Source organism: Argiope bruennichi, chromosome 3 (assembly GCF_947563725.1).
Source record: "Argiope bruennichi chromosome 3, qqArgBrue1.1, whole genome shotgun sequence".
NCBI lineage: Eukaryota > Metazoa > Arthropoda > Arachnida > Araneae > Araneidae > Argiope > Argiope bruennichi.
Window position 1 is genome coordinate 82,344,628 of NC_079153.1, and position 19,445 is coordinate 82,364,072.

The window sequence follows — 19,445 nt, forward strand, 5'->3', positions numbered from 1 at the left end:
CAAGATAAAGCTTAAAGAAGAAACTTGATTTCTTTGCATTTAGAGATAAAGAAGTTTCACAGTTGAGATTATAGAACTGCACTAATAGCTAATGAAGGTTTCATTAAATAACCATAATTTATTTTGGATATTAAATACTTTTACAATAATCATTAGACTTACTAACATTTCGGTAATTTCTCTGGTTTTTAGAATAAGCCTGTTACACAGAAAAGGATAGCAAAAAGTTCTTCACAGTGAGGGAGGTACTAAGGATAAGCTTAGAAAATTCTGATAACGTTAATATTTGGCATATAAAGTTTTCTGAACTATGTTAAGATGCCGCCATTCCAGAAAATAAAATGGTTCGTCATTTTTACTAAAAATGAATAAGTGTGTGTGTGCGTGTCTCTACTTATGCTGGTATGCTACAGGGCAGAACGTGTGACTAAGATTTATCAAATTTCATGCAAATATATTTTTGAAGTTTGAAGGTACGTCTGAAAACATTTTGATTAATTAAAGTGCATTATAATATTATACTAATTATCATCATCATCTAAAATATCATTGTAAAAAGGGTTTTTGAATTTTTTTTAAATTGAATAATTTTTTTTTTATTGATACGAATTTTAGCACCTCGTAACTTTTCCTCAGAATTAAATAATAATAATAATAATTTTTTTTAATAATGTCTTATCAATACATTTCCATTTTACAATGGAATTGAGCATTCATTGTTTCATCAAACATTTAATCACATAATTTTATTCTATTACTAAAGAAGAAAGATTCCGTATACTATGTGTATTTATGTGTTATCAGAAAGGTGTAATTGCAATACTTCAAAAGATAACGCGCAATGCGAAATAGATAACTCAAATTGTACGTTTTAAAGGACATCATGGAATTCAAATTCATCATCAAAATTCAGTTACATAGTAAACAAAACTGGCGACGGGTTTTTGAAATCAGCATATTCAAAATAAGAATTTGAATAAGAAAAACATTTTGTTGAGAGAATCATCAATATAACAACAAGTAGCAGATTTAAATGCTATAAACGAAACCAATATTTCTGGCAAGTGAACTGCTATAAATATTTGAACCTCACATAAAAAGTCTAAAGAATAATGAATAACCCTTTTTTGATACTTCCTCAAGATTAAAATCCATATTGATGACTCATATTTCATGAGTCGCATAACAATGACAAAAATTATACTCAAATTGCAAACATTACATTACAGTTATTTAAGGAAAAAGAAAAAACTATCGATATATAATCTTACAGATTCTGAAAATATATAATTATGTATAAATAAAAAAATTTACACGATTTTCCGCAATCTATTTCAAATATTTTCTATTACTATCATTTTTTACGTTATAAGGCAGGTCAAATATAAACACTTAATGTTACGGTAATTAAACTCTTGGGAAAGTAATACTAACACTTTTCCTCATTAAACTTAAAGTAAAAATATCCTTATAGCTCGAGTTTAATTGGTTGGAAATCGTTATTAATTGAATAAATTAATCCAGAATGTATGCATTTATGCAGATTCCATAACTCCTTTTAAAAGAATTAGACATATATCAATAAAATTTTACACAATTGTTATTTAATAAAAATAGCAAGCAATACAAATTTATCAAAATACAAGAGTTAATTAATTATTCAATTAACTAGAAATTAAACAAAATTTTGCTTTTTATCCATAGTAATTTCAGAGAAAATTATTTAAGAAAAATTACTTTTTACGCCATTTTAAAACTTATGAATTTAGATTTCAACAATACCAAATTTATTTCTTTGAAATTTTCCCTTCAATTGTTATGAAATTAAAAAAAAAAAACATTAACGCAGGCGATTTTGAAATAAAGAAATATATATATGTAGGGCTTTGCTGGGCAATGGTAAGACTCTGAAAACAAGACTTTCACTCTAAAATCATTTTTTAAAATAAATCTTTTATTTTAATACATATCATATGTCTATTTCTTAAATGGCTTTAAATCAATGCTCTAATTATCACAAAATGCTCTTAAAGCCTTTTATATACTTTTGCATTTGTGAAAAATATCTGCATTACTAACTTTTAGAAGTTTTTAAGTTCTAAGTTATGGAACTTAATTAATTTATAAATTATGAGTTTGGTACATGTAAGCTTCAAATGTGTTTATGATTTACCTTTAACTTTTGAAGATGTTTCTTTGGACCAATTCCTGAAAGCATAAGAATTTGTGCAGTGTTGGTTGTACCAGCTGACATGATTACTTCTTGCCGGACTCTTACATTGTATTCCGAATTTCCGTAGTCGAACTGAACGCCAACAGCTCGAGAGCCGTCAAAAAGTATCTACAAATGATAAAAAAAATACAGAAATAGAAATACTTTACTTTAAAAGATCTAGTAAATGTAGCGTTATTGTAAATTAGAGCTTTGTATTCAATTATAACTTGGTCACATAGTAAAAATGTTTAGAGTTTCATTTAAATGATGCATTGAAATAAGCTCAACATCATTTTAGATACGATATGCATATCATGAAAAATATGAATTTATAAAGGGAAAAAAACGTTTATATATTTTGCCATCAACGATTAAAAGAGGTGCTGCAGTCTGCTGATTATTATTTAATGTATTGTTTTGCTCAGAAATATTTCAATCAATTATTGTTTTTTTTAACTCTTAGAATTTTTCTTTTTACAAAAAGTTGTTTAAATGAGAGTTATGCATGCTCTTGCCAATCACAAATAATTTCACACTTAATTGCCAAAAAATAAGAGTAATCTCTACATCATCATTAATATTTATTACATCCATCAGTTGTGATCATACTTGGAAGATAAAAAAATTTCAGGATGTTGGATCTGTAAGATCATTTATCGTAACTTGAAATTTACTAACAGAGAAATAATGATGCCTTTCTTATACAATAATATAAAAAAATAAGAACTGGCAATGAAATACTAATGATAATTTGGAATTTTAAAAGTGTTATAGGAAAACGGACACATTGCTATATAGCTGACTAAGGTTGAAGCTCTCGTACGATTCATCTCATGTACGATTTAAAGCAGGAATAAGCAGTATTTGGTCAATATCTAAGACATTAATTATGTATCTTATTACATTATGGAAAAATAATATACTTACAAAGTAACTCTGATTCAAGAATTACTTTGAAAAAGATAAAGAGTTCAAATGGACCTTTCCTAGCTTTCCTTGGGATCAGTACATCAGGAGGTTGGCAAATGTTATGAAGTAATTAAGTACCTTTTCATTCGAATGTTTTCACAATGAATAATAAGTATTGACGAATTTGGGTATTTGAAAATCCTCACCTAATCCAAGAAGTTGTTCCGTATTTTTCAAAATCACTCTTGGAGTGAGCTAATCAACATCCTATATAAAGAGTCTTTTTTTTTTGGAAAATATTAAAGGAGAAAGATGACGACCAACAAATATTACTGATCCATTCCGGCAATTCCAATACTGATCTCGCAAATCATAATTGCTTTGCAGTCACAATAATGCCGGTTTATGCGGCTTAGTTCTGTGATGAAAGAATGACAGGCTGCAATTTAAAAAGAAAACATAATTTCTTACAATCTGGCATTCTATTACAAGCTGCAGTATGTTTAATCAAGATATCGACGAATATAGAAAAATAAGCAATAGAAGATGTATGAAAGATTAAGAAAATGGCTCCACGACAGATTAGGGAATGGCACCTGAAAATAGTGAAACTTGATCGACATTTGAATTTTTGATTTAAAATATAATGATAAAGATTTTAAATTTTTTCAGTTTTCTTTAAAATTAAAGTATCTCTTCTTTATTCAATAAAATTCTAACCAAATTTGCAAGATGCGGCGCTTTGGAAGAAAAAAAAAGAGATCGTTTTCGATTCCACACAAAAAATTATATGCAAAAAAAGTTTTTTTTTTTTTTTAGCAGAATTGTAACATTTTGAATGTAATATTTCACTCGATAAATTCGATAAATGATTTGATAAGTTGTTTTTATTCCTAAAATATAAATGAATTTCGAATTTAGTCAATTATTAAAAAGAAGTCCAAAAGGCATAATCGCTTTTCATCATTAACGATATCAAGTCAAACAGAAATCTCTTTATATTAAAAAAAAATTGAAGAAAGAAAGCATTTGAAGGTGCTTTGATTTTCTCAAAATGTTACCTTTTTTACATAAGCTCCTCCTATAATATCTAAATTGGTGCGATTTTCTGCAGGCACAAGATATGCCTTGGCTGTACTGCACCGCTGTCCATTCCTTATGCTACCCTGATGATCGTAAAAACCTAAAGTTTAAAAAGCATATATAAAATTACTTTTAAAAATGCATATAAAACATACTTTGACATGACTATATAGGCTGGTATACTGTCTGTAAATTGCAACATGCGAACAACATTAATAAAAATATTTCCAAATGGGCTACTGAATAGATTGTTGGACATAGAAGTATCAAATATATCTAAAATTTCTTCTTGTGTAATAGGTGCTTTCTAAAAAAAATATTTGTTTTATAAATTTGAAATTAAAAAAAAAAACTAAATTTTTATATTTTCTTCAATAAATCCGAAGAGCTTTATCTCTAAGTAACTATTTTACGGTAGTATAAAATTCAAAATATTTAATATTTCAGTGATATCAGTTTTGTTTCTATACGGTTTTTTTTCTCTAATTTTAATTTTTCGAAAATATACGCGATGGAACTTTAAAATAAGTATTGAATAGCCAATATTAGAATGACATCGTGATTTTGTATAAAAAACTTCAACTATTGTGTTTCAGAAAAACAATGTTGAGGAAGTTTTTTTATTTAAAAGACCATATTTCATTAGAATGTCTAAATATCCTTATTTAATGCCATTTTTAAGTTTTCATTTATTTATTTCCATTATAATTGTGATTGATGAGTAGCAGAAAAAGTATTATAAAGGATGAATATAAGATCTTAAATAAACTGGAAATAAGATCTCGCCGAAGTGAAATGTTTTAGCGGTTTCTCGCCAAAGATGAAATTTTTTAGTGTTTTTTTTTTTTTTTTTTTGCTAAAAATGGTAATCTGAACAATTTTTATTGCATTTTTAATAGGTGGTAGTTACCATTTTTAAATCATCCAGTATAACGGACACTTGGTGAGTGTATGAATGGTGGCAATTACTAATAAATAAGGAATGGTAAAAATGGAATGGTAAAAATTACTAAACAAAATACAAAGACTTTAATTTTAAGGTATTATTTAAAATCAGCATGCTGCTTCTTGGCAAAGACGCTAAAATTATGCCACCATTCATACACTCACCAAGTGTCCGTTATACTGGATGATTTAAAAATGGTAACTACCACCTATTAAAAATGCAATAAAAATTGTTCAGATTACCATTTTTAGCAAAAAAAAAAAAAAAAAAACACTAAAAAAATTTCATCTTTGGCGAGACCCCGCTAAAACATTTCACTTCGGCGACCGCATTTATTCTAAGTCGGACCATTAATAGCGGCAGTATCATTAATGGCAATGTAGTTATATAGTGATGAAAAATGGAATCGGCGTGTTTAATTTAAACCACAAATAGCTTATAATATTAATTTACTTCCAATTAACTGTAAACTTGTTTATCAAAATCTGCATGTAAGCGCTAAAGATGCGTGATAAATTGACCGTCTAGAATAGTCGATTTGTACAGTAAGATAGACCATATCAATATTGAATGCCGCCTGATTTAACATCAATGTTATATTGATTTGATTTTCAAAGAGGCAAGAGCCACTTTATGGTCTTGGCGCATAAGTTTACTAAAGATTCTCAAAGCTATAGACAGTTCTAAATGAACGATCAAATATTAGTATTAGTACGGCTTCATGTATTTAGAGGCTTCTACAGGGGAGGCAAGAGAGTGCGCATATTGAAATGAAAACATTGAAGAACTGATTCCAGGAAAGGAAGAATTGATGTATCACCCATAATTACTTTATTAATTTTCTTATCTTCATTTCTTGCGAGTTTGTAGAAATGGTGTTAGTATCAATATTTTCACTATAACAGTAATAAAAACTCGTAACCAAAAAGTTACACATGGATTACAAAATTATTGATTAAAAAGCTCACATCAAATGAAATAAAAAAAATATCTAGACCTTTGGCAAGATAGATGTATATTTTTTTGAAAGGTAGAGATAAGAGGGAAATTTTGGTAAAGTAAATCTGAAGTGATTAAATGGTGACTTTTCCCTTAATCAGATTTTTACTGGACATGATATTGCCACGGAAATACAAAGAATAACAGGTCACAATGTAACACTATATCAAGTTTATTAGCTTTAAGCAACTTGTAACATGCAGGCGAAGAACTGACTCTACTGCTCGTGGAACTCAAAATTTATACCTTTACAGAATAAACTAGGATTATAAAGAAGGTTATAGAAAGTTACAGAAGTTTCTAGAACATTAACAAATGAATAATAAGAAATTCAAATTAAAGTTCAACCTTTAAATTAATGCGACATGGCTGGGATTTGAACCCCCGAGCTTGAGCTTTGCAAACACGTACTTAAGTTCTAAGCCATACTGACTATAAGCAGATCTTCCTTTTGCGACAATATCTTCAAAACGTGCAGAAGAGATTCTTTATTAAGAATGAGAATTGTATCTATGGAGCAACAGAAAGGGATAAGAAAAAAAAAAAAAAAAAAAAAAAAAAAAAAACCTTTTTTTTTTTTTTTTTTTTTTTTTTTTTTTTTTTTTTTTTTTTGGAGAGCTGAAACATGAAAACATGCCCTGAAGTCAGATTGAAAAGTTCCTCTTTTGTGCCCTAATTTTCAATTTTTTTTTTTCAAATAATGTTTCTAAGAGACTCTTAATTTTAGAATCTCGAAAATAAATTAATATATCCTTTTTATTCTATTTACAAGTGCTTTTTTTAATTTTGGTACGTTATTAATTTTTCTGTATTATTATTTTTTTAGCTGACATAAATTTTTATTTTTGCTATCAATTTTAGTTTAAATGTTGTTGTTTTTTTCAATATTTTCTAAACTACTCTGATTCTTATGTATGTTCATATTTTAGTTTCTGATATTATTTTTTTTATAAGTTGTACCATGTACGGTTTGAGAAACTTCCCTGGCGCCTTATATATGCGGTACACCCTTTTGGAAAGGCAGATGAAACTGGTGAAGATTAAAAAACAAATACATAAAAGCAATAACACAAAGATTTCTTATGGCAAAAAGTTCTGTTATCCGTACAATAAATTCATTAAAACAAATATAAGCACTTAAATGCAAGTATTTCAAAAATATGAACTATACAAATAATAAAATCTTACTAAAAATAATAATAAAAAAATTCCCTTACATTTTATTTTAATTTACGCATTTTTTATTAAAAGAGGACAGAAAAAAATGAAAAGTTAAAAATATCTTACCTGTCTGCTGAGCAGCATTCGAGTCTAAGACTTTGTAACCTAGTTCTTGAGCTGATTCATAAATAGGACCCCTTATCTCTGGATTGTATTTTGGATTTTCAACAGTTATTGGCCCACCAGTGGCATGGTATCCTAAGAATTTTCTTCTTTAATTAAATATCTTTATTTTACAAATAAATTCGATTAGAGTTTAATACTTCAAAATTATAAAAAAAATTCTGATTAAAGTAATTAATTTTACAAAAAAAAGGAAAAGAAAATCAATTGAATGCAGAAATCAAAATTTCTTTAAAGTATTCCTTTTGCACCAAGTACAATGAAATCTGTTAAAATATTCAATAAGTTAGCTTAGATCTCAGTGCCATTGAACGTTTAAAATATTAATCTCAAACTATATGAATTATAATCGAATTCAGGACCAACTTATGAATTTTCAGTTTTCAATTTCAAAGAAACTTCTAAAACTTTCTAAAAAAATTTTCATACTTTTTTAATAGTAACTATTTAGAATCCCTTAGAATCGATTGTGCAACATAACTAACATACACACACACATTTTTTTTTTGTTAAGCATTATGAAACAGATCAATGTACACAGTAAAAATTAACAATATCAAAATTTTTTAATTTGAAACAAAAAAGTAATTGCAAATCATTGGCAGAAGTATATTCTCAGTAAATTGAGACCCATTTTAATTTATTTTTAATTGTTAATAAATGATTGGCAATTTTATTACTTAATATAATCAATAGTTTTATAATTCAAGGTTAGCAAGAAAAAGGTTACTCACTTCAGAGGGCTCTAAAATGCGTTCTATAGATCTAAATGAGATTAAATTTGAACTACGATTACTGAGACGACGCGATTTACATTCATTAAATGAAAAAATAGTTCAAAAATTCACCGTTAGGTGGCGTTGTAATACACATAAAACCATTTAAAATGATTTATAATTGTTAAATAAAGTAAAATTAAAATTGCTCAATGTGTCCTCCTTCATTTTCAACAATCTGCTTTAATCGGAGAACCATATTTTTTATAAATGACCTGAGTGAGTCTGACAAATATTAAGAATATGGCGCCGAATGTTGTCCTTCAGATCTGGTAGAGATGATGGCCTTTTTCGATAGATATTGTTCTTCAAATAAACCCACAACCAAAAGTCGCAAGGGATGGTGTCCGGCGAGCGAGGTGGACATGCTGTTGGGAAATGACGGCTGATAACTCGTGCTTTTGTGAAATGATGTATTAACAATCGCTTTGAGATCAATAGAAGGTGGTGTGTATTAAATATCAATCAAACGATCAATATGAGGTGGTGCACCATCCTGCATGAAAATGATGTCTTGAAGGCATCCATGCTGTAGAAGAGTTGGGATTGCAAAATCCCTCAGCATATCATGGTACCGTTGTCCAGTGACGTAACAGGTTTGGATTCCATTTGAAGTTATCTCTTCAAAGAAATACAGTCCAATGATAAATGTAGTTGTAAAACCACACCATATTGTCACTTTTTCAGGATGTAAGGGTTGTTCCTGGATAACGTGAGGGTTTTCCTCTGCCCAAATTCGACAGTTGTGAGTGTTAATTTGCCCATTGAGACAAAAGTGGGCCTCATCACTCCACAAAATGTTCCATGGCCAAATGTCAATGTGTCAACCACCATTCGAGCAAAGAACTGAAGTGCAAAAGATTTACGGACCTCTAAATCCCGGTCCTGCAACGGGTGCACAGACTTGATTTTGTATGGATAAAAACGCAAAATCTGCCGTACGATTTTTCGTACAGTTGAATACGGTATATCCAGAATACGGGAAACAACTGGAAAACTCACACTATTATGCGACGACTGACTATTGAGTTCAACGAGCGCAGTTGAAACATTCTCGAAGCTGGAAGAGACGGAAATTTTTTTCGTCCTCTACCTGGAAAAATGCCAAGTTGTCCAGTTTTTTCAAATTTCTGTATCATCTTGAGTAGGGCACCTAGAAACATTGAACCTCTTCGTATCCGTTTCATACGACGAAATTCCTTTAGAGCTGCAACGGAGTTTTGTTGGTTTTGGTAGAACAATTTCATTAGTAGCGCTTTTTCTTGTAACGTAGGCATGACGAACAGAGAAGGAACTAATGTCCGTGCAGAATCCGCCTTCCTTTTATCCAAAGAAATAGACATGAGCTGCAACTCGAATTATGTTTCCCATTTTCAATATATGCAAATAAACGCCATATGTGTTCAGCGCCATCTATTCGTGAATTTTTCTTATTTGAACCAATCGAACTCATTTTAGAGCCCTCTGAAGTGGGTAACTTATTTCTTGCTAACTCTGCATTTAATTTAATTTCTTAATTTTCTTTATAATATTATTTTCAGTGCTTCTCGATATTAATAATTTGCTTCATTTCTACGTTTTTATTGAAAACTGTTTTTTAATTAGTTTTTAAAGATTATTTATTTGCATTATTTCCAACTTTTTCCCATAAAAATATCCCACAATTTCTTATTAAAAAAATTGTTGAAATTTGTATTCCTAGTAACTGGTAATTAATTTTTGTAAGTATTGAAATATTATACTGATATCGAGTTTAGTTTCTGGTTTTAGTTATATTAACGTCCTGTTATAAAGCAACACTAGGGCTATTTTGGGACGACCTCGTAATTTTGAACCATGGTCAGATGACGAGGACGACACCTGAGCTGGCACCCCCTCTCCACACTACACCAGCGGGAGGATGTTTGGCCCTGACGGATTTAACGTGCAACAGACCCCTTTACACGATGGGTCTTCGATGGAATCGGGTCTCGAACCTGAAACCCTAAGACTCACGAGTCGAGACCTTGTCACCAGGCCACCGAGGTCCTTATATTAATATCGAGAATACACTAGATGGTTTCAAAACTTCAATACATGAGGATATAAGCTGAAAATTGATAAGAAAATTTCATGTTTAGAATAATATAGTGATGAGAAGTCAAATACAAGAGTGAGAAAAGATGCTATTTATCTCAGAAAGCTTGTTCATAGAAGCATGATATACACTGGAACAAAGAGGTCATGAGAAAACATAGTTTATCTAATAAATAAGGAAACTCTCCTTAATTTTCGAAACCATACTTTACCATTTTTTAAATAATAGGGATTTGTGTTGTCTTCGAGCTTTAAAAAATATGGGAAGACATCTTTGTAACTCCACCCTTCTGCCCCTTGCGCTTCCCAGTCATCGTAATCCTTTTTGTTACCTCTGACGTACAGCATGGCATTCAGAAGGCTGGATCCTCCTAGACCTTTCCCGCTCGGCCAGATCACTTGCTACAAAATAAAAGCAAAGGCACTGAATGAGAAAATCGAACCACTCTTACAGTTAACATTTTTATGAGATATTGCTGTGTCAGCTACAAACTGTGGGTTTTTAAATAATTGCTGTGTCAGCTACAAACTGTGGGTTTTTAAATAATTGCTGTGTCAGCTACAAACTGTGGGTTTTTAAATAATTGCTGTGTCAGCTACAAACTGTGGGTTTTTAAATAATTTAACAGCAGTTTTGTTGTAAAATGAAATTTATAATTATTTTTAGAGTTTCGATAATTATGAAAACTTTTCCTTTAATAATTCACAAGAAATGAATTTGTGAATAAAGCCAAATAAATATTTAAGAAAAAAAGTACAGTGTGAATAATAATTTATCAGGTCGATTAAATTAAAATCATTCTTTTAAAAAAATCTTGTGAATTCTAGGAGTTAATCCATAAAAACAAAACTTTAAATCATTCCGAGAAAAATTCGTTTTTGGATTTATAATAATATTTTAACTGTAGTACTGAATGTAATTCAAGTTATTTAAAAATAAATGCATTATTTCTTATTTTTGTGGAATAAAATAATTTCTGCTTTTTATTTTCTAATTTATTTTTGGTTAAAAATAGTAAGAGATAACTGAAAACGTGTGAATAAATTTTTTGTGATCATTATTTATGCATATTTTTTATGTTGGTTTCTCAAGTTTCCAACTGCTATGGCTGTCTCCTAAGGAGTTCTTATTTTTGCATTAAGCAGCTTAATTTTCACTGTTCAGTTCCCCAATACATAGGAATATGTATTAATCAATATTTTTTAATATTAAATTTTATGGCTTTATTTATATTTAATGGTGAAAGTAACATTAAATTTTTGTAGAAAAAATATCATTTTCATCTCTGAATTCCCTACAGAGAAACTCGTAATATCAATGATATTATTTGCTAATATCAATAAAGATTTTTTTTCATTTTATATTCTAATACAAACAATATTTATATACAGCAGAACATTGTAAACATGTACAGTTTATTTATCAAAATTGCCAACTTGGCGGTGGAAAATTATTTAATATGTTGTTAATAACGGTCGCATTATCCCTTATTTGACAAGCCTTAATAATTGCTATTATATATATTATTTTCTACAATATATATTAAATTTTATAGTTTAAATATTTTAATTATGGATATGAAAGAATTGTATAATTTATAAATATTTTATTCTTTAATTTTAAACTTTCCTTTTCGAATATATTGATTTTTAATTTGCAAATATCTTTATAATAGTTCATATAACGTTATTATAAACCTTTGATATTTGATTTGTTTTATATGTGGCACAAAATTTGAAAAGGTTCAGTTCCCGTTTCACTGTGATAATCCTATGTCACGTAAATAACATCGAATCAGCTATTTATTTTTCACTTTACTTTCAGCTATAATCAATCTTTATTTTACCAGTTTGTAGAATTTGTAGTTCTTTCTTCCTTGAGATCTATTAAAAGAACGGTCTCGATTTGAGGACATCTATTAAAAGAACGGATAATAATAACGGCGGTTGATTGCATCTTTTCCTTTTGCATTCATTTCCTGTTGCGACAAATTGCGAATAACATATTTATTCTGCTTTGTGTTTGTGATACCAAAAGTCGCAAGCATTGTTCTTAAGGAAAGTGTTAGCTCTCCGTGGGATGGGACGATAGATTTCTGAGCATTCTGTTTGTCGGATTTTTTGGCGACAAAAAGTGTCAAAGCTGTAACAATGCTTTTTTATTCTTTGGTATCTTGAAGCGCTTAATCTTATCTTTGATCAATCTATTTCATGGTGGAACAATAATCAAAATCCAGTATGCAGAACACTTTATGCATGGAAATCATCGTTTTCATCTTAACTTCGTGGTTGAGTAGTTACGAGTCATTAAATATGCTCCATTTCTAATGAAAACTATGACTGTTTTCCTCTATACAATTGTTATTCAAAAGCGTATAATATTTAAGAGATATACATCAAAGCCCGTACTACCAGTCGGTCCAACCCCGCTTCCTGTTGATAGAAGTAATGTGATGTAACTGCATTTGAAGTAACTGAAGCTAATCTAGTAGGTCCTATCAATTTGAAAGGAAGTCAGAAAGCGTGGATAGTGCTATTCACTTAGAATTAGTGACATCTCTTTCGACCAAAGCCGTTATGCAAAGTATGAGGTGATTTATTTGCTAGAAGAAGGTGTAGTTCTATTATGTATACAGATAAGGGGACCAACTTCTTGGGAATTTTAAGAGCTCTCAACACTCTCAATTGGCAAGAAATAATAGATAAATGTACCATCCAAAAGATTAAATGGCATTTCAATCCCCCAACCGCTCCATGGTATGGAGGCTGGTGGGAAAGAATGATTCGAACCATTAAACAGCTTTTTAAGAAAAGTCTTAGGTCGTGCTTGTGTAACTTACTAGGAGATGGTGAAATTGCTATGTGAGTATGAAAGAATAGTCAATGGACGTCCGCTCACATACGTTTATGATGATCTCAATGAATTGAGGGTTAGCCATAAGCCATACATCTGACTCTCCGACCCACCTAAAGGTACACGGATTTAAACTATAAAACTGAATGACCGGACCACTGCAACAGTAACACTGGCGGGAACTGTAGTTGAGTCCCAAGGGCCGTCACCGGCCACGGCACAACCCTCCCCGAAGGAAGTACGTCCGTCACCGATAGGAGGAGACAGATCCCCCACCTATTTGTGCACCCTCCAGAATGGCGAGATCCAACCACCATGCCGGAAGCATCTCATCCTCATTTCGAGGTGCCCCCCGGAGGTCTGAATTGTGGGTGATCAAACCTTCCGACTTCATTCAAGATATAAAAGGAAATGAAACCATAGATCTGGGCATCGTAGACGCTAAGCATCTACGTAAACGCATTCTTTACTTTCAGTGTCTATGTTATCAATTACGTCAACGATTCCAAAAGGAGTATTTAGCAGAACTTATTCGGAATCCACAGTTATACTCTAAACGATAGAATCTGTAACATGTAGATATTGTTCTCATTGGCTCAGACAATACAAAACGTTTAAATTGACTTTTGGGACGTGTCAACGTACTATTTCAAAGTAAGGACAACGTCGAACGAGTAGTCGAGCTACGTGTGGCCAGTGGAGAAATTATTCGTCCAATTCAACGAATTTTCTCTTCGGAAATAAATTCTCCTGATATGCCCAAAGATGTACCTGAAAATGTTGAAGATGCTTCCAATATCTTTGATGATGTACGCACAGTTTCAAACGAGTAAACTTGTCAATCCGAGGCACTTCCTAAAGAACAATTACAGACTGTGAAAAAAACGCGGTTTGGACGGCGAATTGTCCTGTGAAATGGCTGAACTTGTAAATTAAATTAATGACTTTAATATCATTACCCATTATTAGTTAAGTTTTTTTCAAATATTGTAATTTTCATGCATTGCACATTTGTATTGCATATTATCATTTCATTGTATTATATTTATTGTTTTCATTTTGTACTCCTTTAGGCAAATTTGCCCGCTGTACAAAAGGTGCAAGGATGTTGCCACTCCTAATAAGTTTTATATTTCCTATTTATTTTCATTTTAGAGTTTGCGTTGCATCTTATTCCAGCATGGAATCTGGCAATCCAGTTTATTGTTTTAAGTAGAATATTGTTACAAAATTATTTTCTACATATACCGCCATTCAATCGTAATGACACAGCGCATTTGATTGCTAGTTCAGCAGCTTTCTTGCTGTCTAATCCTCCAGGGTCTCTACTTGTCGGCGACTCCGACTCTCACACACGACTTCTCCTCTGCAGCTTCAGAGTGCCCATTTTTTATAGCTCTGGGAGGCGGGGCTAGAATCTTCAGACCAATCAGGCGTACCTGGGTGTATCTCGGTTCTAAGTGGATGGATCGTGAAAGTCCTCGAACTTCCCAGTATTATCCATTTAGTCGCCAAACTCGCCAAATTCATAGCCAAGTCGCCAAATGGTCGCCAAGCTCTGAGGTCATTGACGCTGCACCCGCTCAGCACGCACAGGTCAGATCTTACAACGGTCTTTCTTACGATGACACTAGTCGTGCCGGGTAGAGAAATTACAGATTTGTAACAATACCTGTGGCACTACTTCCTGCCAAAATCGCTACTAAAAGAGGTTTGGCGTAATAATTTGGATTGCCAGCCGACATACAATTTTGTACAAGATCTAAATGTTTCGCCCATCACTGGTAACGTAATTGTATGTCGGCTGGCAGCTCCTCATCTCTATCCAACCTATTATGCCAAGATTCTTGTAGTAGCAATTTTGTCAGTAGTGTCGCAGGTGATGTGAAACCTATTGGATCGTATATACTGTTAACAATAGAGAGTACATTTTTCTTGATAACAGTTTCATTAAATTCCATATCAACTTTGGAATTAACACAGTAAAGCTTATATCTCTTTGTATCCCACTTAAAACCAAGTACACTTTGACTTTCTTTATTTTGAATGCCACTGTGGGCCCAACATCTTAATTCAAATGATGCAGCATTCATTATCTTCATTGTTTGGATCTTGAACTCTTTTAGCTCTTCTTGACTTTCAACGCTATTTGTTAGATTATCTACACAGAATCCTTTTTTTAAGTCTTTCAACAGTCGGTTGAAGAAATTCAGTTTGAAATTCTGTTGAATTAAGATGATGACGTATACTAGCATTCAAGAGAAATGGGCTTGACGTCACTCCAAAGACGACACAGCAATCTAAAAAAATCCTAATTTTGATTGGGTTTTGGTATTTCACCACAAGAATTTCAAAAAAAATCACGATTCTCAGGTCTGACACTCAAACGTAAAAAAGCTTGCTTAATATCTACAATCACTCCTATGGCACAAATTCGTAACCTTAACAGAAATGGGGAAATCTGCTCTGAAAGATTCGGTCCAACACTTAAACATTCATTTAGAGAAGCATATCCCGGTCGTTTGAAAGAGGTATCAAGAACAGGTCGTACTTTAGTTGTAGCACTCGAAGATTTGAGACAGGGCCTATGAGGAAGATAATGACCTAGCTTCGAAATTTCATCATCTGGTATAGTTTCTATTATGCCTTATCTTTGCCATTGTCTCAAGACATCATCGCAGATCCTGTAATTTTTCTTTCTGTAGGCGTCTTGCTATTAAACGTATTCTAGTTTCAGCAACATCGTGTCTATCATAAACAGGTGGATACTCAGGCAACCAAGGTAAAACTACTTCATATCTCCCATCTTCACAGATCTTTAAGTTTTTCCGAAAATGTGCCATAGTTTCTTATTTAAGAAGAGTCTTATTTTTTCTTTCTATTGGAGCTTTGATATCGAAAACTTATAAATTTCAAATCTTTAGTAACTCGATGTTTTGTAAGGTTAACGTGACCATTTTAACCACTTGTCTTTTACTCCCTAGTTCTAAAATTGCCCAACCAATCAAAGTCTCTACGGCTGACACTCCAGATATAAATATATCCATTCTTCCGGTCAGAATCCTGCCAAGTACGTCAGCTCCAAGAAAAACTCTAATAGGTGCCGTATTTTTCCAACATCTCTCAGTTTAATACCTCGAGAAGCTAGTTCAGCCAGTAAATTGTCCTTGGTAACGTTAAACAAATTTTTGGTTGATCATGGAAAGCTTCTGAAGTAGAATATTTACGATTAAAACTTTCAACAATTACTGTAAATCTACCGTGCTCGGTTGCAGGAGAAATGCCACCACCAAATAGTCCTTGAGATAATACTTCCTTTCCAGAGGGAGAAAGATTCAGATCTGCAATTAGACTCTTTTCAATATAAGAACGATAAAATCCATCATCCATTAATGCTCGAACACAGACTTCTTTGCACTTGTGCCGAAGTCTGACTTTTATTGCTTTTAGGTATATTTCACGTTCTGAAAGAAGATTTGTTAACAAGATCTCTGTAGATTTTTGCTCTTCATATGTGCTTTGTTTTTGGATGAATAATTATCACCTTTGTGTGAATTTGGACAAAGAAACGCATAATTTCATTTACAAATCAAACATTTTACATTACTGTGGCAATTTTTGGCCATATGACCAGATTTAAGGAAAACTAGGCAGTATCTTTTGTGCATTACTTCTGATTTTTTGTTCCCGTAATTTATATTCGATATTTTCCGACAGTCTTGACTTAGAGGAGGGCGGTCACAGAAAATGCAATTAAATTTTGCAATTGTATTTGAAATTAACGCAGCCTCAGTGGGTTCATCTTTGTGGACAGATTTCTGATAATTTTTTAGTACAGCACCACTTCTCTTATCTTTACCGAGCCCTTCCCGAGCTAAACGTATCATTTCTTTTGATTCGACCTCATGTCGTAAAAAGCACATCGGTTTTTCCACGAATCTCTGACTTGTAGCGTCATCAGTATTTTCTGAAATTCTACTCCTTTCCCATGCACACAGAACATTTTCTGGCATATATGACTCTATCACTGGCTCTAGAAAGACAGCAAATTTTTCTTTTGTGCGCCCTAACTTTACAATACTTTTAATTTTGTCTATAGCATATCGTACAGGACGGTTAAATCAGTGGCATTCATTCCAGCTGTAGCATTTTTCATAACAAGTGAAAGGAGATTTATGGCCAGCCGAATCTTAATTTCAGTTGTTGAACGGCCTTTGGATAATTTTCAGCTGTTATTGGGAAACTGTATATTAATCTTGCGGCTCTCGCATCAGGCACCGTAGACTGGTATAAATACTGGAATTTGTCTATAGCAAGCAGTTCCTCTGATTCATGTATTTTTGAAAAAAATATTCCAAAATGTTAAAAATTCTTTAGGATTCCAGAAAACGCTTTTAATTCAAATTTAGCTTATTTTAATTTTACTGAGAATCTTTTGAACTGAAGTACTGAACTGAATGTACTGAACTGTACATGTACTGAAGAATCTTTTAAAACAGAACTAGAATCATTATTTAATAGCTACCTTTATTTAATTCTACCTTTCATTTAAGCTCGAGAAAATTCTCTCTATAATCCTCTGCCGCTTCAAAATCGGTTCGTATTCGGTAGCAGTCTCAGTATTTCCTAAAAATAATGACGAAATTTCATTCTGAATCTCATCTAAACGTAAAACTTTGTCTTGTTACTGAGCATTTAAAGCGTGTAGCTTATCGCCATCCTTGGCGCCAACTTCTGTCGCCAAATATTGCTTCAACTTTTTCGCAGCAGCCATAAATGAAATTCTTAATGACTTTCGTTTTATTTCCAGAGCATCCATATTTATATGTAAACTTATAATCATTATATAAAATGATTCTTAATCAATTCTGAATTTCTGTTTATATTGCAGAAATTAAAGTGATTATACTTTCTTAAATTTAAATCACTTTGAACATCGTAAACAGTATATCGTATACTTACAGTGGGTAAAAAAAGTTTCCGTACGGAAGACTAAAATAAAAATTAACTAGCATAATTTCTTATCTTTGCTTTTAATCTTTATAAACTACTTATATATTGTTAATATGAGTCTTTAAAAGGGAGTATCATAAAAAATTTCTCTCTTTTACAAAACTCAGCAAGTCCGTTTGCAATTTTTAAGATAAATGACGAAGTATCATGCAAAAAAAGTTTCCGTACGCAATATATAAATTCCTCCTGACGTGTTGTGCAACTAATCCACAGCAAATATTCGAAGTGTGATGGTTTGTCAGAGTGAAGAATACGACTTCAGTGATCTTCACTCTGACTGAAGAACATTTGTTTAATTCCACTGTTTCGCTGATCGTCTTAAAATGGAAATTCAGAAATCCATTCGTGAGTTAGTGATTCGGTTGCGAAAAAATGGATTATTTATGAAATAAATCAGTGAAATGACTTACAAGCCAAAGCCTACAGTGCAGTATATTATTGAAAGATACCGTGATGTGTAAACATTTGAGGATAGAGATCGATCTGGAAGAACTCCGAAGTTAAATCGCTTGCATAAAATAAATATCATGTGTAAGGTACAAGATAATTCCACGGATTAGTGCACCTCAACTTGCAGCTGACTTAACGGTTAGTTACAACATTAAATTCGCATCTTAAATTGTGAAATGTCATTTAAAAAAGAGATTACAATGGATGTGGGGCCCGTAAGAAGCCTGTTATAAGTCTCTGCTGCAGAAAAAGCGTCTCGAGTTTACAAAGAAGCATATAAGCAAGCCTCCATATTTTTGGGAATCGGTCCTTTTTTAGTGATGAATCAAAATTGAATATCCGTGAGTCAGATGGTCGAGTTATGATCTGGAGGGAATCAAAACAGCATATGTTACTTAAGAATTTATGTGGAACTGTGAACCAAGGTGAGGGTTGGAATATGGTATGGTATGGGGGTGTATAAGTGCTGCTGGTGTCGGATATTTATGTTTTATAAATGGAAATATGGATAGGTACATACATCTTGACATTCTAAAACAAAACGTTTTAACCAATTCAGAAAAACTGTCCCTTGGAATGGACTTTACTTTTCAACAGGACAACGATCCTAAGCACACCTCCAAGATTTGTCAAAAGTAATGTCTCTATAATGTTAAAAAACAGCTTCATAGCCCTCCCCAGTCTCCCGATTTAATTCTTATAGGACATTTATTGGAAGAAATCGGTCGTGAACTAAAAAAAATATGACACAAAGAACAAGTATGAACTCAAAAGGGTCAT

At 32.0% G+C, this 19,445-nt stretch overlaps 1 protein-coding gene across 2 annotated transcripts in view; it reads right to left on the reverse strand.

Annotated features, from left to right (window-relative positions):
• Window positions 1-19,445, reverse strand: part of LOC129963502 (L-sorbose 1-dehydrogenase-like) — a 199,741-nt gene that overhangs the window by 13,836 nt on the left and 166,460 nt on the right. For both annotated transcript variants that reach the window (XM_056077927.1, XM_056077926.1), the window contains 4 exons: window positions 10,561-10,750; window positions 7,440-7,571; window positions 4,186-4,307; window positions 2,174-2,341 (listed from right to left, as the gene is read on the reverse strand). In XM_056077927.1, the coding sequence (XP_055933902.1) occupies window positions 2,174-2,341; window positions 4,186-4,307; window positions 7,440-7,571; window positions 10,561-10,750 (612 nt within the window). The remainder of the gene's footprint in view (window positions 1-2,173; window positions 2,342-4,185; window positions 4,308-7,439; window positions 7,572-10,560; window positions 10,751-19,445) is intronic.